A 20,349-nucleotide genomic window follows, 5' to 3' on the forward strand; every position below is an offset into this window, starting at 1 on the left:
ATGTTGGTGTTTCCAATAATCACTGATAACATACAGAGCATTCCGATATCTTCATAAGGTACACGGGCATTTTTTTAATGCAGAGTTGGGGAACATAAGACCTGTAACCATATGTCGTCCAGAGGGGCACTTCAGCAAATTAAGGTAATCAAAATATTACATGCAGCTCTTATGTCTCATAGTCACAAAGAGACAAAACATTGGAAACACGGCTCAGTAAGATGTACGTAGTCGCCATTGCAATTAGCACTCGGGTAGAGCTTCCTTAATCATTTGTCGAACCAATTTCTATATCCATCCCATCCATCCATCTGCACGTCCATCCAGGCCAATCTCCCGTGGGAGAGCGCCTACTGGCCGGATGCCAAAAGGGGGCGTTTGCATCATTCAGCCGGAGGGGCGGGTCCAAAGGTGGGTGTGTGTCTCTCAGCTGATGCGCGTATCAACCGATCGACTCCATCATCAGCATCCGACGCTGACAGCGGTCGAGGACGGCATCCCGAGGTGCACCGACGCGCGTCCGCATCGCACGATGATCGGGGCCCGCGGGACGCGACACTGACAGCGGAACAACAACACGCTGCACAATAAGAGTGAGTATCGCCTGTGACGACGAAACGCATCGCTACGGTTTCTATGCACGGTCGCTTGGAGGTTGGGAGGGGTACAAAAAATACACATATAGGCCCATATATATTTCATAGTCATCAATAGGTGGTGCGTTTGAGCGAGGCCCGTGAATTTGATTCGGGGTTTAGGGTGGCGGAGAGGATTCCACGCGTGGGGCTGCAGCCACGGGGCCTAGTGAGTGCGTGGAAGCGCGGTGCAATGAGGGCTCGATGCGGATGCTGCTATAAAGCCGCCCTTGCCGCCCAGGGATGCAGAGGGAAGCGTGAGAGAGAGATAGAGAGAGAGGAGAGTCGTGAGGGGAGGGGAGAGCGCCACCAAGGCACCTATAATACATACTATTCGACTACTACGACTACTACTACAACTCATTGGACTGCTACTACAGCTACTATGGTCACCCAGGAGGAAGTAATGATGGACTGCTTCTAGCATGTCTTGTTTTGGGACTGGACTTGTTTGTGTTTGATTTGACTCAGCTAGCATAACCCCTCATGCATAAAAATATTTTTTCATTGCTACATAGAAGCACATTTCAGGATGCTGCAGTGCTGCACAGGCTACTGTTTGAACAAAAAAAATCTCTCAGCAGAATTAATTAAAACTGGGCATTATTTTTGCATTTCACTGACTGTTTTATGAAAACTGATCATTTTTAGAAGCTACGCGTTGTGGTACATGGTTATGCCCATACATTTACATACCTTGGCAGAATTTGTGAAATCCTGGCAATTTTATGGAAAAATGACATCGTGCAAAAAATGTTGTTTTTTTTATTCATTGATAGTGGTGAGGTGAAGCCATTTGTTGTCACGTAACATTTGTTTTAATCATGAACTGGAATGGCCCTGCTCAAAGGTTTTACACGTAACTCTTGAATGTGTGGCCTGATAATATCCACATACGTATAATGGTTATAATGGCTATGAATGGTCAACTTCCACATGCGACTGTTTGGATTGTAATTAGTGCGTGTGTATAAATGGGCAACGGCCTTCAAAGCTCTTGACGGAGCCCTACTTTCTCTACATGGATGCAAAAAGATGTCTAAAGATTTGAAAATGCTACTTGGTTAGTATTTCAAATTCTAATAATGAATCAGAAAATTTGTGTTTATGTTGATACCAAGACACGAGGAGGCAGGGTAGAAAAAAATTCTATCACAATTGCACGAAGAGTTTTTCTGTTAAAAAAAAGTATCTTAAGCTGAAATTCAGAAAGATTTTACTTGTTTTCTTCAAAGAATGGTGCACGTCTTACAAATTATGCCAGTGTATGTCAAATTAATGGGCACACCTGTTCATTTACATTATTATTAGTGTCATAACATAGCGCATTATACATTGCAACTTAGGTCATGGAAAACAAGGGGTTCTGTAACCTCTTAGCATGCCTGTGGGCGCCCATTTAAAGTAAACGTTAGAATGCTCTCTCATGACTTGCTAATTTGAAGATGAATTGCATTTTCATTCTGGAGATACAAATGATAAATAATCCCCGCCAAAACAAGCTAATGTTCATCTTAATTTAGCATGTTAGCATCCTGCTATCGGTGAGAATGTGCCTCAGATTGTTCCTCTGGTGATCCCTTTCCAAAGATTTGAAGCTCAGTCTGCGTGAAAGCGGCAAAAACATGTTTTAAGCAAAATCACATCATAACACGGAGGCTGAATAATTAGAAATCATCCAAAGAGGATACACTTTCATGTCATTCAGCCAACACCAAGCGAGTCTTGTCTGCTCTCCATTCAGTCATCTGAATCTAATCCTTTTAATGCAATAACAATATTGTATAACACCTCTCATTTCTCTGTGTTCCTCTAGTGTGTGTGCCCCCACTACCTGCATTAGGTTGTGATGACCCACACTGCATCCAAATGTTTCTGTGACCCTCCTCAAACCTGACTCCTAACCACTAACCCCTGACCTTTGACCCCCTCACTATGGGCAGTGTTGGCAGTGGGGTGGCAGGCGAGCAGGAATTTGCCATGAAGTCCGTAGGCACGAGGACCACGCTGCCCCGCGCTCCGCCTCTCTCACGCCGTTGCCCTGGTGACCGCAGCTGCAGCGCAGAGCGTCTGCCCCGCCCCCCCGTGACTATATCCGACGGGACGGCTTCTAGCGACGAGCGAGGGAGCATTAGTATCGGCACCGGCACCTGTACCGACCGGCCCACTGAAACGGCCTCCACCACCAACACGGAATGTACCATGGCGGCGCCCAACAACAACAGCCAGCTGGAGTGCGGCAACGCGGCCCTCAGGAGGGAGTGGGAAAGGGAGAGGCAACGAGAACGGGGGAGAGACAGGGACCGGGACCGAGACTGGGACCGGGAGAGGTTGGATAGGGAGCGGGAGCGGGAGAGGAACCGGGAGAGAGAGCGGGAACGGGTGGAGAGAGAGAGACTGGAGCGAGAGCGAGAGAGGGAGCGGGAGAGGGCCCGGGAGAGGGAGAGGGAGAGGATCGAGAGGGAGAAAATCGAAAGGGAGCGAGAACGAGAACGGGACCGAGAGAGGGAGAGAGAACGAGAGAGGCTGGAGGGGGAACGACTGGAACGGGAAAGAGAGATGCAGGCCGCCGGTTTGGATGTCTGCGGGAATGTAGTGGGCCGAGGAGCAAACGAGAAGAGCAGTGTTGGGGTGAACCAGCATCAGCACAGAGAGATGGTAGCGACCAGAACCGACGGTGAAAACAACCAAGCGGCACACAACCCACCCAAAATCATGGCAGTGTCAGGAAAACTGGAACAGGTACTTTTGGATACCCTGTGCTCTCTTACGCTTTATTCAATGAAGCTTTGTCGATCCTTTCCTCTTTTACACTGCAAAAAAAAAAACAGCCTTAAAAATAAGAACAAAGCATTGACATGAGGAATATATTCATTTAAGCAAAATTGTCTTCCAATGCAACGGGTAATATTTGCTCTTAAGCACTATGATGTCATTTTCGGTTGAGAGCAAGTGGCAAAATGTCGTCCCTCTGACGTGGATGAAAACTGAGTTAATTTCAAAAACCTCTCTGAACCTCTCTATTTTTACTACTTACACTTATGGAAATATGGTTCAATATTCAATTTTGCTTATTTTAAGATACCAGTAAATCAAATCTCAAGGTACAATACATTGCTCATTAAGGGAAAAAATATTTCAGTAAAATCCTCAAAAACTGCCCGATAAGAATCTTGGCAGATCAAAACTAAGCATAATTTGCATTGAATTGCATTCATTAATCAATGGTTATATTTTAGTGTGTCGTTCAGGGCAACCGAGAAACAGTAGCCTGTACTCTGGCTAAGTGTAGGAGGGTAGATCCTGAATTGATCAGCTGTCACTCACAGGACAAACACTCAACTGTCTGGAGTCTTGGTTTTGAACTAGGAAAGGAAGTATCCTGATGAAACACACACAGAACATGAAAAGACTTTACAGATTCAAAGCCAGAAGCTTCTCAAAATAAAGCACCTATCATCCACTCCAATGAATGCATCAATTACTGAAACGTGTCGGTTTGAATGTGGGGAGATTCTTTTCCCAGTCCAAAGACAAAAAGTACTGACAAAAGTTAGAGTAGTGCCACTGCTCCTCCCCATCGAGAGGAGCCAGATGAAGTGGCGCGGGTTATTTGATTCGGATGCATTCTGGTGAAGTGCACCAGACTCATCCCACTGGGAAGAAGCCCTGGGGACGACCCAGGGTACATTGGAGAGATTAGGTCTCCCGGCTAGCCTGCGAACGAAAGAGCTAGATGAAGTGGCTGGGATTGGGACTGCTATCTTCTAGCTTCGCATTCCAATTTATGGGTCTGCCTCTGGTTGTCTGTCTCTGTGTTTAAGTCCAGTGATTGGCAGCTGATCAGGTCTGCAGGGATAGGCTCCAGCTTCTGTTGAGCCTGGACGGGATCAGTGTACCATAAAAGGAATGGCTGAATGCATCCGTTTCTGCTGTAGCTTTATAGTCACTGATGATATGTTAATTTCATCCTCCAACTATCTATTTCCCAGGCAATGCAGAGAGACTCCGGCCTCGTCCGTCCCTCTGCCTTCAAACCGGTGGTTCCGAAGAGTTTCCACTCCATGCAGAACCTTGTGGGCCAGACAGGTGGGGCTGGTAGCGAGGGCAAAAGCGAGGCAAGAGGCGAAGGCTTCTGTGAGGGGAGAGGTGGCAGGAGAGGCAGAGATGGTGGAGGGGGAGAGTCAGGAGAGGTGCCAGAGGCCCTGCTCCTGGACCAGGAAAGCCCAGTGAGGGTCAGCAGAGGTGAGGGAGCGGGAAATCCTAATGAGGTGGTTCAGGGGGGGATGTCCGACTCAGGCAGGAACTCTCTGACCAGCCTGCCAACCTACACTGCTTCGGGCTCAGGTTGTGGACCTCCAGCCGTACTTGGACCGCTAAGTGCTTCTACAAGCCACATCAACAGGTTGGGCATGGCTGGGGCGGCTGTGGGCTTGGACAAGATGGAGAAGCCCGGCTACCAGGTAGGCACTCCTATGGACCGCCATCCCAACATGACATCATGATTAGACACATTTTTGGATTTTGTCTCCAGAACGGGCTTTGTGCCTCAGACAGCGGTCGATCTTCATCGGGGAAGAGCTCCTCGTCCTATCAGAGGCTGAGTCACATGAGTGACGCACCCGGACAGTTACGCCCCTCTCCCTCCTCAGATGATATCATCCAGGACCTGGAGGACCGCTTGTGGGAGAAAGAGCAAGAGGTCAGTATATGCAGGGGTTGGTTATTATTTCATTATTTAACTGCATGCTATACAGGTATCACTATGTGTAACTAACCATATTCATATTTTTGGAACGGCAGAAGTGATTTTATTTATTGTATTTTATTTTCATTTGAAATTAGGATCGAAAGATACTACTTCCGGTTTAAGCTATGTGCTTTTATTTTGAATGCGAACTTCCTGTTCACTACAATTCACACGAAAGGTAACTTAAAGAGTACGGCCAAGAGTTTCATATTGACCGTCAGAAAAAAACGAACATTTCTTTTACTAGCACCCCCCCCGAAGAGGGAAATATTGGTAAATATTGAGTGTTGAATGTGAAATATGTCAGATAATTGTTTGCGTGTGTTTTGAAATGTGTTTCAGCTCTTATGGTGATTAGGTTTGAAGGTTACACGGTTATGGATAAATGTTGCTCGAAAAATAAACCGCAAAATCATCAGTAGAGTCTCATCCTTGGTTCGGAGGGCATGCTACACTTTGTGTGTTACAAAGATAACCACGTTACAGATTTGCCACTGGAGACTCGGCCTTTTTATTGTGTTTGACTGATTGTATTTTCACAAATAACTGTCCTAGAATTGCTAAACAAACGAACCTAAAGATGCCCAAAGCAAAGAAATCTCCTAGCTTCACCTATCTTGCTTTATGAATTATATTTCCGAATGCCTTACTCGACCACTAGGTGCAGCACATGCGCCGCAACCTGGACCAAAGTGAAGCCGCCATCATTCAGGTGTTTGAGGAGAAGCAGCGCGTGTGGGAGCGACAGATGGACGAGCTGAGACAGAACTATGCATCACGCTTGCAGCAGGTGATGTCCCCTTATACTCTGATTCTAACCACTATCCTTAAGATGTGACTGCACGTTGTCCCAGTCCCACTTCAAGGTGCAAATTATTGAACATGTTGTCTTATATTATGTAGAAGTACAGGATATAGTTTGGGATTTGTCATTATAGTTAGTTTTTATTTTGTTGTACACCTTAAATTGGTTGCCAGCGTTAGGTTTAATCATTTTAAAGCATCAGCAATTGATATGTGACACATGAAATGTCTGCTTATTGCAAAATGGCCACAAAATTTATTGCGTGTTCATCTGCAGGTTACGCGGCGCGCACAGCGCTCGCAGACTGCCCTGCAGGCCCAGATAACCCGTTTGTCCCAAGACAAGAGAAGACTACAGGAGGAGATGGCAGCCCTGCTTGCCCAACGAGAGGAGCTGGAGAGAAAATGTCTAGATTACAGAAAGGAGCAGGCTGACATATTGCCACGTCTGGAGGAGACCAAGTGGGAGGTGAGATACAGTTCGAGTACTTGACCCAAATAAAGTGTAACCTCCAAATTCGAACACAGTCCCATTCTGTGGTGCTGATAGTTCAATAACAATGTTTCCCATTTAAAGTATTTAACACCTACTTATCAAATATGAAGAGAAGTTAACCACTTTTTAATTGTACAATAATGTCTATAGTGGTGCCTTGAGATACAATAAATGTAAAAATACAAACGTACGACACAGAGAAGTGGAAGTGATTAAGTCACACGAGGCAAGGTTCAAGCCTCATGGTAAGGCGAGAGAGCCCACGTCAGTCAATTGTCATAAAATAGAGCGAGAAAATGTCATAACTGTCCATCAACACCAAAATAAAACAAGAGTGTCATGATGCCCTCCACCATCAGAATATTAGACTTGTAGACTTCTTGCAGGTGTAATGGCTAAACCAGTAAGTGTCAAAGTGGTGGTTTATCAAAATGGAGCAAGTGAGTGTAAATTTGTAAAAAAAAATGTTTACAGATTAATTCAGCCTTGCGTAGAGCTCAGAGAAATGAAAAAAGACACTAACGTAAAAACTCACCTCCCTTTGTCCCCACTAATGTGGCAGGTGTGTCAGAAGGCCGGCGAGATCTCCTTGCTGAAGCAGCAGCTGAGGGAAAGCCAAGCTGAGGTGACACAGCGGGCTGGAGAGATGGTGGCGCTGAGGGGCCAGCTCAAGGAGCTCAATGCCCAGCTGAGGGAGCAGGAGGAGGCCATGCTTGGACTGAAGGAGTCCTACAGCGCCAAGAGTCTGGAGCTGGAGAAGTGCGAGGCAGACCTGAGGAGGACTCTGTCAGAGGCCAGTTCTAATTTCACTTCCTGTATTGTCATGGAAAACGACCTTTTAGCAACTTGAGAATATAAAATATGCTCCGGAAAAGCAAAATATTAGAAACATCTCTTAAAAGGCAAAACATTCATCTTGAATGTAATGGTAAGATTCATGAACTATGAAAGGAAAAAGAATGAAGATAACAAAACACAGGAAATCATTTCCAATAAGTGCAACTGCTGGATGTAGAAGGTTTCCAGTAAATCCAAATAATTGAAATTCTAATCCGCAAAATCCATGCTGGGAAGGAGTTCCGGAAGCATGTCAAAGTGGGGATTGAACAACATTCATCCAAAGTCAAAACAATTTGATGTGTTGTGCTGGATGAGCTTATAAGAAGCTTACATAAAATATGCATATGTGCACTTTATTCAATAGCTGGGGGTTCATCAAAATTAAGGCGTGTCTTGAAATCTTTACTTCGCCCATTTGTCCGCTGTTTTTTTTTAACCACAGAGAAACTTCAAACATGTAAAAAAAGTTTCTCAAAGTTTCTTTATTTACAACAAAGAACATATTTTTGTTCATCTATCTGTGGCAGTGAGTGATGTACAAGTGACAGGCAGAACAACGAAATGCTGTTGGCAGCAAAGCACTTCAAATGGAGACAATCATGAACTCCCAGTAAAATTATTTAAAACCACCAAACCAACCACTGCCACACGAGGCTCATCAAATTTCACATGGCCAAACAAATTACACAAACTATTATTAAACTCACCGTTTGGCATTCACACAAAGCAATTCAAAACCCAAGTTTGCCCCCCCCTCCCCCGCTTTAAGATTACGGTACCACCGTGTTTGATCTTTTCTTCCTCCAGGTGTCCATCCTGCGAGAGAAGCTTGGTGTTTTCGAGGCAGAGGTGTTAAGTCTAAAACGCGCCCTGAATGAAGTCAGCAGAGGAGCCGAGGTTGTCATGAGCCCTAACTTAGCAGCTGCGGGCCTCTTGCCACCCTGGGGAATCGTCCACTGCCCGCGAACACCCAGTGATCAATCGACCAACTCCCTCACCCCTACGGCCGACACCCTCCTGAGTCTTCAGAGTGACGAAGCCAAAGCCCAGCGACAGGAGGCTCAGAGGCAGCAACGCGAGGAAGCACAGTGGCAACAGCAGCAGCGTCAGGACGCCCACGCGCAGCAGGACATGCAGATGCGGCAGGACGCTCACCTGCGCCACGAAGCTCAACTCCGCCAGGATGCGCACATCCGCCACGAGGCTCAGCTGCGCCACGAGGCTCAGCTGTGTCAGGAGGCCCAGCAGCGGCAGCAGGACGCTCACTGGGACGAGGCGGGCGAGCTGCGCAGACAGCTGGAGCAGCTGCAGGCTGCCCTGCGCCTCGAGCGGCAGCAACGCGAGCGCCAGGCCCTCAACTTCGACCAGGAGCGACACACCTGGCAGGATGAGAAGGAGCGGGTGCTGAAATACCAGGCCCAGTTGCAGCTGAGCTACGTGGAGACCCTGCAGAAGAACCAGGCTTTGGAGAAACGGATGAGCCAGCTGGGAAGCAAACCGAGCACCGCATGCACCGTCCCCACCACTACTGTCACCAACACCTCCCCTTCCTCCTCCTCCGGATCGCCTCCGCAGTCGCTCTCAGCTCTGTCTCCTCAACCACCACCATCCCTCCCCGGCCCCATCACCCTCACCCTGTCCCCGCCCTGTGAAGACCAAAAGGGCCCGCCTTCTCTCCACCAGCTTGCCCCTCCTTGGGCAGGACCTTCACGCCTGGAGAGGATAGAGTCCACTGAAATTTAAAAACACATGCAGGAAAACGCTCCCAAAAATGCCCTGACACAACACCACATCACATCGTACTGTAAGAGCATTTCTGCGGACAACATACGTAAAAAAAAAAAAACAAACAAAAAAAAAAAATATTTGAAGGTACAAGCCGGTGATTAAAACGGGAAGCGCATCTATTTTCTAGGCAGCCTTTCTCTGACAAGTTACACACCACTTTCCTGCATTATCAGAAAAAAAGTGTGCCACACTGCAGGACAACAAACTGACAATGTTTAGGTGACAGCACTAACACAGCGGTCGTTTATTTCATGCCTGTGCCAGGAAAAAAAGACCAAGACAATCAGGGATATTGTCAGAAATTGCAACAAGAGTATTATCATTCTTATTATCACGCGATATTTATTATTTACTGTAAGTCTGTGTCAGTCGTATAACGTACAAGTAGAACTAGTGGTCAGAGTGTGTGACGTTAACCTGCATTTTTGGCCAGAGAGCGCCTTACTCCATCTTTTCCAGCATGTGTAAGAGAATAAGTATTGCTGGGATTTAAAAAAAAAACAAAAACAAAAAAAATCTAGTGTGAATTGAATTTTCAGTGCTTTGATTATATATATATATCTATCTATCTATATAGGTCAATCACTTATTCCACATTATTCCACACTGGACTTTTTCCATTCAAGTTGGTTTTCATTTCATGCACAATGTCCAACATGCATGAGTCAAACATATCCTCAAATACAACAGAGCTTATATTTTCTAAAATAATACTATTCATAATAAATTGAATATATGTTTAGCTAATAATCAACCCAATCCAAATATGAGGAGTTTAAAGAGTTTACCTTCACTTGCGGTGACTAAAAATGAACCCTAGAGGTCGGTGTTGATCTATAATGGTGCTCCGAGATGACTTTCTTTCCTCCTTAAACTGTAAAACAGTGGAAACAAAAGAATGGAAGCTCACCATCTCAATTTACTTAAAGTCAGGAAATAAATCCCAAAGTGAAAAAATAGAGAATGTATGATATACAAGAAATAAATATTTATAGTTATAGATTGTACATTTGTGTGAATGTTGAAGTGTGCGTGTGCGCGCGCGTGTGTGTGTGTGCCAGTTTAGAAAGACTGATGATAGAGGGACTAGTGGCAATACTGCAAGTAAATCTATATTAAGAAATAATTAATTGATTTTTGTTAAATAGAGTAAAAGGGGCATGAAGGGAAGCAGGTGTTAGATTTTGCGCATCGATTTAACTGCATAGTTTATTTAGACTGAACAGTGGGAGCATTCAGCCTAACTGCACTACATCAACTTCAGTTAACATGTACATTAGAATCCAGTGTGAATACCATGGCTTTTATATGTGGTGTACATGCCAGCATACAAAGATGTTGCTCAAGAATATTAACGTATCGCTAGGGTATCACATATTATCATCTTTATTACTGTTATTATAAATATGGTAAAATGACAAAGACTATGTGCCATTGAGTTTTCCTTTGTGTTTTTTTAACTGTATATATAGCCTATTGGCTTGTCATATGGAGGTGTAACCATAGCAACCTTGTCCAAAAAAGAGAAAAGATGCTCCTTTTGATGTTGGTGATAAATGTAGTTACAGTATTGCATTGTTTAGAGAGCAAAATGCTATCAATTTTATACATGTTTCAGGTTTATTGTTTACAGTTATGTTATTTGTATTGTTCTGGCTTGATTAAAACCACATCTTTGTTAAGAACAGCTGACTGAATAAACGTGAATAATTCAGCTTTTCTTGTTGAACATTTTATTCAGTTTTACTGTGATATATATATATATATATACATATATATATATATATATATGTATTTATTTAGATTAAGAAAGAAATGATTGACACTGGATCAAAGTAGCTTGAAAATGGATGGAAATTATTTTGCTACTGAAAAATTGCAGGATTTGATTATTTTAACCTTTGTGACTCAAATTTATTACACTTAAAACACGTCAATAGTGTTTGTTGTTTTTGCTTAAATCCCTGAATAAACTTGAGACCTTATTAGAATGCTCAAATATTGATTTTGTTTTTATAATTTCACCCCTTTAAATGCCGCGTTAATCATATCCAATATTTGATTTTTTTTTTTCAACAAAAATGAATTGTTTTCCATATAAATCTTAGGGTGTGGGTCTTTGGCTTTTTGGGGTGATTTTGAATACGTCGAATATTAGCAATTACATTAATTACATTAAATTAATACATATTTTGATATAGTGCCAATCTCTTTTGGTCAAAACGTCCCATTCTCCACCATTAAAGCCATTGTTAGCGTTATAGCTGGCAAAAACAGAAGAATTTTATGCCTTGGGCTACGATGAATAATGGGATGGAAAACACTAGAACTGTCTCTCACTACCGTTCGAAAGGAAATCGCCAAACAAGCATGTTTGGCGACGAACTTGTGACAAAAGAATACAAAATGACGTGAACATAATAAGACACTGGCTTACAAAAACATTCACAAAGGAGTAGGAATACCTCCTACAATAGACATTAGCAAAAGCTACGAAAAGCTGACAGTCAATTTATGAGGAAAAATGTGCACACAAAAAAAGTTAAAAACAAAAATATTTGTGCCATTTGTTAAAACTCACTTCAATCACTGGCTCGGCAATTTGATTTGGAAAAATATAATTCGAATAATTTTGACGTTGCAAACTTTGTACTTTTTCGTTCAACAATAACTATAAATTAGAATGTGCAGTTAAAGTCTACATCTACGCAATTTCTTTTTTAAGTGAAACGTTTGTAAAAAGTATAAAACAATCAACTCACATCCCCAAAACATGGCAATACTATAAACGCCTTTCACGATTGCAGTTTGGCCCTCGTCGCATTCCGTAGTTGTTAGCATTCGAGCTAGCTGACTGTGTTTACGGAATCGTTCTGGCTACCAAAACATACATAATTATCAGTTTTGAGACCTCTCCTTTTTTGAGTAAGCATTATTTGCTATCTGTCACGTGTGGTCTGTTAAAACGCTGTCGTTGATATATCGCTCGTGCAACGAGGCAATGGGCAACACTTCTTCAATGACTATATTAAGCCTATTTAGTCAAATACACTTATGAACGCGATTTATGTTGACTATATCCCTTCTTAATTTGTTATCTAAACATCCTTGTGGAGGCGTGTTCCCTTGACCTGTGTTAATGAAAAGTGAGTCTGTGCTGAACTGCTTAATGGTGCTTCTTCCTTGACCTATATCTCTGAATTGGATTGTTGCATTTTTTCCTCTCAGATTGGAGGATATGGTCGTCAATCTTTGCCAGCCACACTTCAACACACACATAAGTTGCAACAAGGTATTCGATTATCCTTCTTTTTTACGTCTGTGGTTTGGTAGTTAAAAGGTGAACACGTGGATCAAGAGTTTTAATATCTTACAGAAGCAATGCTTACTATTTAACTAAATGCACCATGTATTTTCGATCTAGCATTAATAACGCGCATGTGTGAATTCAGTCGTGCCAAATCATAACAGAATGTGTCTCAATGCTTTTTAACACATTATGCAGGTGTAAAACTGCATCCCTCACTTTTTAAAAATGCATCCCTCATGTGCAAGCACAAGTTGACTACTGTGCTGTAGCTATGCGTGAAGCTGGCTTCTTACATGGCACCCAAACATGAACCCAACCTTGAGATAGTATATATGTAATATGTGCACTAAATGCCCATTTAATGTCACAAAATACTGACCTAAGTTTGTAGTAGGTATACCGTAAGCACAAAATGTGAATTTGTGCCTCAGCAAATCAAGAGAAACGCTAAGTTTGAGGCTGTGGACTGGGATATGTTAGCATGATATTTTCTTTTGGACTTTGAATAAGGTGCAAAAATATTCTGGGGGGGGGTCGTGGGGCATTGTTCTGCTGATGAATGGAAACACATTTAGACATTTAGAGTGCATCTCACTCTTTTGGGGAAATACAGTTCTGACTGGAACTGTATTTCCAGACCAAAGGTTTGATAGTCAATTTTTACCATTTATTGTAATTATGCCTCAAGTTTATAATGCGCTATCACAACTCTTGCATGATCGAATGCAGTTTGACTGCTTGAGTAGTGGCACATGACCACATTTGTTCTTTTCCCTCCTTTATCCAATTAACTCATTTACTGCCAATGACGGCTAAAGACGTCAAAGATCCTTTTTTTTTTTTTAACTCGGCTGGTAGCGAATGAGTTAAATGTACAGTGTGTCCTCTGTAAGGGTACAAGAATCTCGGTAGACTTGGGAAAAGGGAAAAAAAGCGCAGGGTGGAGGTGGAGTATAAAAGAAAATAAAGACATCGAGGGTCACAGTGGTGTGTGGGAGAATGAATCATTGCTGACCTTATGCTCTTTTATTGCACTTTTGTCATATAAGAAAAGCTGTTTTTTTACACACTCGTTCTCTCTTGCAGCTTCTGCTTGAATTTATTTCTTCAATGGTTCTGTCACCTCACCCTTGGACGCTTTTCTCAAATTTGAGGGTCTTTTAATCATTTCAAATGAATGCCCGGCATCCTTGTTTGACCAATTAGTTTGTCTTGGGGGAACAGACACATGGATTGCCATGTGGCACATGTCTTGATTGTTCACACCTTCATATAAAGTTGAAATTAGTCCAAATAAGCCTTTTTCACTGCGGAGAGGTATTGTTCCCTAAAATGTAGTCCGCATAAACATTGACTTGCTGTCACATTGTGTTCTAATTCCTGATTGTTTCCTTCCTGTCCGACTGCAGCTGTGTGCAGATGGGTATGATGTCACAAACCTTCTATCAGGGGATCCCGCTCTCCGGAGACGAGGCTTCAAGCTGGAGTACTTTTTACGTCCTCCTGTGCAGGTGAGGTGCTGCAAGATACTTCATGGCTAATGTGTCTCACTTGGCACCGTCTCACGCTTGTTTTTTTTTTTAATTAAGGGGCTTTGTGTTTGTCCAAGTCCAATAGGAAATATTGAAAATGTAAATAATCCCTTCCAGGATCAGACTGTCGCGATTATGATACTTTTCTTAACCAGACAGGTGGACAACATTTTTATATTAATAACTCAAAGGGTTTGCGCAGGTCCCACAGTAAAAAAAAAAAAATTAAATAAATCCTGCAATACCTCATCAATAAAAATGAAGCATACCATGTATTTTCAATACAGGTTCTTCTGCGCTGCTCAGCAAATGGTTTTCCAAAAAAAGAAACATATTCTTGCTTCAAGATGTTTATTGGTCCCTCCTGTAATATATGTACTGTACAGTATTTGAATGTTGAAAGAACAAAATCTGGAAAATCTTGCTGTTGTGTAGTTTCTTCAGCCTCTAGCCCCACACAACAGTATGAAAGATTCAACTGTTTTAGGTTTTTGCCATGCTATTGATGTCAAGGTATAGTTTCAAAAGCAGAATTTTGGTAGAAAAAACACCAAACACAGTTAAAATTTAGTAGAATTTTGCTTAAAAGTGGTAGACGGGCAGGTAAGACAATTATTTCTGTGCTGAAATGTTACATTGCTAAAGATGGTGCATTTTTAAAATGTCAAACTTTTTTTCATAGAAGTATTAAAAAAAAAATAGAGTGATTGATGCGGTGACAAATGTCTAGAGGGGTCTTAGTGCTTGTGACGTGAGCGTCTTCCTTAGATGCCACAGATATTCGCAATTTTGAATTTTCCATTCCTCGTTGTTAACCGAGCGTCCTCGTCCATCAGGTGACATTAAGGTTCGGCTTCCAGGTGGAGCTATGCAGAGTGGATGTGGAGCTGTGGCCTTGGGGCATGGACCGAGGACAGTGCAGCAAGCGACTGGAGATCAGCACCAGCTGTGGTCCGCTTCCTTCTCGTCATTTCGGCCAGGATCATTCTAAAAATGGCCTTCAGACGCAGGTGCATCAAGAGCAGAGCAGCGGGAAACAAGAGGAGTGCTGTCAAACTCGTCAGTCGAATGTCCACCAGTGGACACTCCGGGCTCAAAAGTGGAGTGAGAAGACTTCCGATGTGCCTCGGCAAAGGCCTCATACTCAATCAGGCAGTTCTGAGCATGAATTTAAACTTGTGGGCCGATGTGAACTCAAGGAGGAAACCAAAGTCAGTTTTTCCCGTCCTCCTTTTCATCTGCGGCCTCCTTTCGTCTCCCCACCTCCTCCTCAATCCGACGACGGTCGGCGAGAGGAGCTGTGGAGTCGAGGACACCTTTCTTTGACCTCCGTCACGCATCTCCGCGTGACGCTGCCTTTCGGCGGCTCTGCGTCCGCTCTGGGTCTCAAGGCTTTGGCGGTTTGGGGGCAACCGGCTCGTTGCTGCCCCCCGGAGGAAGTGGAAAGGATTCAACACGCCCACAAGGCCAGTCAAAGACCGCTCTGTAGACCTGTCCAGGCTGTCAATCAAATTAAGCAGCCCTGCCCGGACATAGCTCCAAGGTAAATACTTTGGCTTTATACTGATTGAAGTGCCATGAAAAAATATTTGCTCGCTTCTGAAATTCAAATTTTGTTGTATAGTTTCCCCACTTTAATTTTTAAGATCATCAAACAAGACAGTGGAAACCTAAGTAACATAAAATGCTGTTTTTAAATGGTGATTGTATTTATTAAGGAAAATAATAATACGAAAAGCTACCTGGATCTGTGTGTAATAAAGTGCTTGCCCCTCCTTGTTATTCATGTAATCATGAATGAGCTGTGGCTAGTCACCTTTTGAAAAGTTGATTTTTACTGACCACACCCAAGTCTGTTCAATCGAACAAAGTGAAGTCGCCCAAAAAAATCTCAAAAAGCTTTAACAAAATGTCACAATCAGATGAGAAGTAACGTGATTTACATTTATTAGTCTGGAAAAGGTTACAAAGCCTTTCTCAAAGCTTTAGGACCAAGGTGGGAGACATGATCCACTAATGTGGAACAGCTGGACCATTACCCCAATAGTGCAGCAACAACTCATCCAGGAAGTCACAAAGAAATGACAATATCTGAAGAACTGCAGTCCTCCCTCTCCTCAGTTGAGGTCAGTGGGCAAAAATGGCGGAGTTCCACTGCAAAAATCACTGCTGACCACAAAGAGCATAAAGGCTCATCTTACTTTTCCAAAAAAGAAAAAAAAACCTTGTCTGTTCAATTGACTTGATTTTAATACACTGAATTTTTACTTCACTTTGACACCTATGTCTGTATTTCCATCTGATTTTAGCGCACAATCTCTCAGTTCCATCCCAGAGGAGTTCCTTGATCCCATCACCCAGGAAGTAATGTCACTTCCCATGCTACTTCCGAGCGGCGTGTCGGTAGACAGCAGCACCCTGGAGGAGCACCAGAAGAGGGAAGCCTCGTGGGGGAGGCCAGGGAGCGACCCGTTCACCGGCGTCCCCTTCACTGCCACCTCCCAGCCACTCCCCAATCCCCAACTGAAAAGACGAATTGACCATTTTGTCCTGCAGAACGGTGGCACGAGGAGGGACGGGACGACAGGGAGACAAGATGAAGCTGAGAAGCCAAAACCCTCGAGGTTGATCGGCTCTTTGGCGGCAAACAAAAATCACTCCGTGATGGCTGCCGCAATAGAGGACAATGTATCGGGACAGTCGTCGGATCGTGGAAATGTTGCCCGTGACTCAAAGCGTTGCAACCAAAAGACAACACTAGACCTTCGCAGAGGGCAGAAACGACACCTGAGTGGGTCAGAAGCAGATGTACAACAACTCCTACCTCAAGCTAAACAATCAAGAAGTGATACAACCCTTGGTGAGACCATTTCAGATACATGTGTGTGTGTGTGTGTGTGTGTGCTCTTGCATTGATCGTCTGGACAATGAGTGCCCAACAATTAACTTGTTGGCCTTATCATAATTAAAACAAAAAAAAAAAACAAGTTCTGAAATTAGCAGATAACAGAAAACCTTTAGTTGGTTGTTTAATTTCACACTTGAAGGACGGGTAGGCACTCCAGTGACTATTTGTGTAAAAGCAGTTCAAAAGTACATTTTTCATAATATTCTCTGTATGTGTCCTTTATTCCTTGCAAATTGTCTTCATCAGGGCCCAGCAGCAGCAGCAGCAGCAGCAGCAGCAGCAGCAGCTCACATGAACAACATCTGTCAGCTAGCCTGGACGACGCCCTCTTCTCCGTCTTAAAGGGACGGCCTTCCTTTACGTCAAACTTGTCCATGTGGAGGCCTGCCCCTCGTCTTGCTGAGTCGGTAGAGGCCTCAACTCTGCGTCCTAATGCTGCAGGTGGGCAATGCGAAATAGTAAAACATAATTTTACAATAAGTTCAGTTTCACAACAAAATGCTATTACCGTTCACTCCTGCTGCCGATGGCGAGGGGAAAAAAACTTGGATTACTGACACCAAATCTCCCAAAAAATATGATTTCCTATATTCAGTCATCCACTTTGAACCGTACTTGTACTTATATCACAAACTATGAAAAAAAAGAAAATAATTTAAGATAATTTCAAATCTACTACATATTCTTTAATGTATTCAGGACCCAAAACATTTAGTGATTTGTTGACCAGTAGCAGAATTTTAAAATCTATTCTACAGCTGACTCTGAACGAGTACCACCCTTGTCTCCATCTATATTTTTCCTAACTTTGCCCTTTTCTGTCGTTCCCAGTCGAGAAGACTTGCTCATCGTGTTCCCGTGTATTCTCCCCATACTCAACGGCGCCCTCACCTGTATACCGGTTGCTCTGCGGCCACTTGCTGTGCCGAGCCTGCTTGCAAAGTAACTCAGCCCCTGCGCTCAACTCCGTCGTCCCGACAAAGTCATCCTCCGCTCATATCCTGTGCTCTACCTGCCGAAGCACCACGTCTCGTGGCGACATCGTACTCGTGCATCACTAGTCTGCCCGAAGACAGCGAAAGGAAACGATTTGTTCTCAAGGCCAAAGCACAGGAATGGTGTTTGTCCCTGCTCATCACTACGTTCTCAGGCTTATAGAGGACGGAAAACTGTTGCGTCAAACTGTTTTGAAAAAAAAATTGAAATACTAGTATTGTCATATTCCCCCCCTTTTTGTAGTCTTTTCATTGAGCGCTGCAGCCTTGGTTCAGGCAGTTTGTGCACACACAAAGAGGCGTGAGGAGAATGCAGCATAACCAGAGGCTAAATTCATAAAGATGGGAGTATGGAGGCCGAGGCTTCATGATCTGCTGACCTTCCAGTTCCATACATCCACCATTGAACATTTCAACCGCTATTTAGGATGTTTAAGCATGTTGCAAAAGTTAAACGGTACATCAATATATTACATTTAGTCTGTAATGAAGTAATATAACGAGTTAACCTTAAAATATTTGTTAGATTATTGCAGGTATTGAGTCTCGTAACGCACTACCTATCCGCGATCACAACACGCATTTAGTCACACAATTTAAACAGTGTCTTACAAGATAAGCGATTTACTCATGCACCTACCATAATCAGAATGTTTTGGTTCACTAGGAATGTAACGTAGCCTGTACAAAGCTGAAAAAAGATTTCAAGACTTGCACATTACAACCACATTGACAAGCCTGTTGGTCTCCATGACAACATCAAGCATAATCAAGGTCGTGAACCTGCATCCGCTCCTGAAGAGCCGCATACAAAATGGCGTCGATTGGGGAAAAAAATGTCGGCGCTTGAAAGACTATAAAATTGTCATTTACATTTCCTTGTACTTATGCTGAGATTTTAAATGTGTTCTAATTAAAATGTATGATTGTTGGACTGCATTTTGAAAAATCTACCAGTTTGACTCTTGTGGAGCTCTTGGATGATCAGTTTTTACTCTGGTATTTTTTTTAAAAGGGCCAGAAGGGTCAGGTCATTCAAAGATGAACAAAATATGAAAAGTCGTTTATTTAGAAAACAAAATAATTCATTCTGTAGGTTGTTATTTAGAGCTTTTGTGTTGTTTTACAAAATGGTGTTAAAAAACTATCTCTCTCTGATATTCAACTCCATATGGACGTACAGAACTGACGGACCGTGATCAAACTAAATGTAAGGAAATAAAAACAGTCACACTTTTTGCTTCAGTTCAATGGGCATTGCACTGCTTCTAAGACAGACATGCCGCAATAACATACAGCACATGCAGATGCTCTCAGCTCCAAGTAAGCTGCTGTCATAGTTGTTCTTTGCAGAGGATAAAGAATACATGCATCTTAAATGTTTTAAAATTATCTGTCTACGTGTGTTGCTCCATGGTGTTCAAATCTGCAACAAATATTACAGGACTCCAGTGGTGGCAAGTAACAAAGCATAAATACGTTGCTCTATTTTTCCCCAGATAAGTTACATTTTTATATATATATATATATTCCTTTTTTTTAACATAAGCATTGCTATGGGAACAACACACACACACACACATTTACCCACCACTCCTGCTGCCCCAAGAAAATTAATAAAAGAGGAAACTTAATGATCGAGGTTTTCATTCCATTGTGCCACGTTACCAAAACTTGTATTGTATACGGAGTGAATTTTATTAATCTAATTGCAATCCGTATTCTACTTTTTTTTCGTTTTGAGGAAGGTTGAATCAGTATCTCTATCTTTAGCAAAACATTTTTTAGTAACTGTACTTCTACTTAAGTACAGAACACTTCTGCCACTTCTACATGAGTCTTGGTTTAAATAAACGCACTTAACTGCTAATAAGCAAGACAACCCCAAATTGGTGTGCTACAATGCAGCACATGCAACACAGGTGGATTTAAAATGCAAATTTTGTTTGGATCATTAATAGTCCTGAAAAGAAGGCATCAGGGGGTAATAAGAGTGACCTATAGGTTGTGACAAAAGTATTTTTAGTTGTTGATTGGACTGCGTGATCACGAAGTGCTCAATAATACCTGACCAATTCTTGATCAACAGTGTGAAAGGTTTGCCTTTTTGTTTTGACAGTTTATCCTTTGCCAGCTGCATGATTATTGTCGGTTTTTGAATACAGACAAAAACATTTGTTGCCGTTGGTGCGGATAAGTGATGCGCAAACACATCCGCCGCGACCTCTCTGGCGCGCCCGTGACGTCACGGACAAGTGTCAATCAAGTGCTTAAAAGCGAGGAAGCGAGCG

General features: G+C 43.0%; 2 protein-coding genes across 3 annotated transcripts; both read left to right on the plus strand.

Annotated features, from left to right (window-relative positions):
- The first annotated feature begins 411 nt into the window (after positions 1-411).
- Positions 412-11,020, plus strand: lzts3b (leucine zipper, putative tumor suppressor family member 3b). 2 transcript variants are annotated; one of them, XM_088294673.1, is made up of 8 exons: positions 412-593; positions 2,452-3,377; positions 4,628-5,098; positions 5,170-5,337; positions 6,047-6,175; positions 6,467-6,658; positions 7,248-7,478; positions 8,333-11,020. In XM_088294673.1, the coding sequence occupies exons 2-8, from the start codon at positions 2,571-2,573 to the stop codon at positions 9,266-9,268; spliced, it is 2,934 nt and encodes a 977-aa protein (XP_088150799.1). In that variant the 5' UTR covers positions 412-593; positions 2,452-2,570; the 3' UTR covers positions 9,269-11,020. The 2 variants fall into 2 exon arrangements, with proteins under 2 accessions (XP_088150799.1, XP_088150805.1); XM_088294679.1 differs by having other exon boundaries at positions 2,579-3,377.
- Positions 11,021-12,108: 1,088 nt separating this feature from the next.
- Positions 12,109-18,997, plus strand: ubox5 (U-box domain containing 5). The gene is made up of 7 exons (XM_088294703.1): positions 12,109-12,459; positions 12,542-12,605; positions 14,033-14,134; positions 14,992-15,698; positions 16,465-17,015; positions 17,310-17,504; positions 17,895-18,997. Exons 2-7 carry the CDS (start codon positions 12,552-12,554, stop codon positions 18,122-18,124), a joined length of 1,839 nt encoding a protein of 612 aa, XP_088150829.1. The 5' UTR covers positions 12,109-12,459; positions 12,542-12,551; the 3' UTR covers positions 18,125-18,997.
- The last annotated feature ends 1,352 nt before the right edge of the window (positions 18,998-20,349 follow it).

The sequence above is a fragment of the Idiotropiscis lumnitzeri genome, chromosome 1 (genome assembly GCF_059441095.1).
Source record: "Idiotropiscis lumnitzeri isolate Australia: NSW breed Sydney's pygmy pipehorse chromosome 1, RoL_Ilum_1.0, whole genome shotgun sequence".
Taxonomy (NCBI): Eukaryota; Metazoa; Chordata; class Actinopteri; order Syngnathiformes; family Syngnathidae; genus Idiotropiscis; species Idiotropiscis lumnitzeri.

Coding starts and splice junctions, on each gene's coding strand:
- lzts3b (XM_088294673.1), top strand. CDS start 2,571: ATGGGCAGTGTTGGCAGTGGGGTGGCAGGCGAGCAGGAATTTGCCATG. Junction 6,176..6,466: donor ATGCATCACGCTTGCAGCAG/GTGATGTCCCCT, acceptor GTTCATCTGCAG/GTTACGCGGCGCGCACAGCG. Junction 7,479..8,332: donor TGAGGAGGACTCTGTCAGAG/GCCAGTTCTAAT, acceptor TTCTTCCTCCAG/GTGTCCATCCTGCGAGAGAA.
- ubox5 (XM_088294703.1), top strand. CDS start 12,552: ATGGTCGTCAATCTTTGCCAGCCACACTTCAACACACACATAAGTTGC. Junction 12,606..14,032: donor CACACATAAGTTGCAACAAG/GTATTCGATTAT, acceptor GTCCGACTGCAG/CTGTGTGCAGATGGGTATGA. Junction 17,016..17,309: donor AAGAAGTGATACAACCCTTG/GTGAGACCATTT, acceptor TGTCTTCATCAG/GGCCCAGCAGCAGCAGCAGC.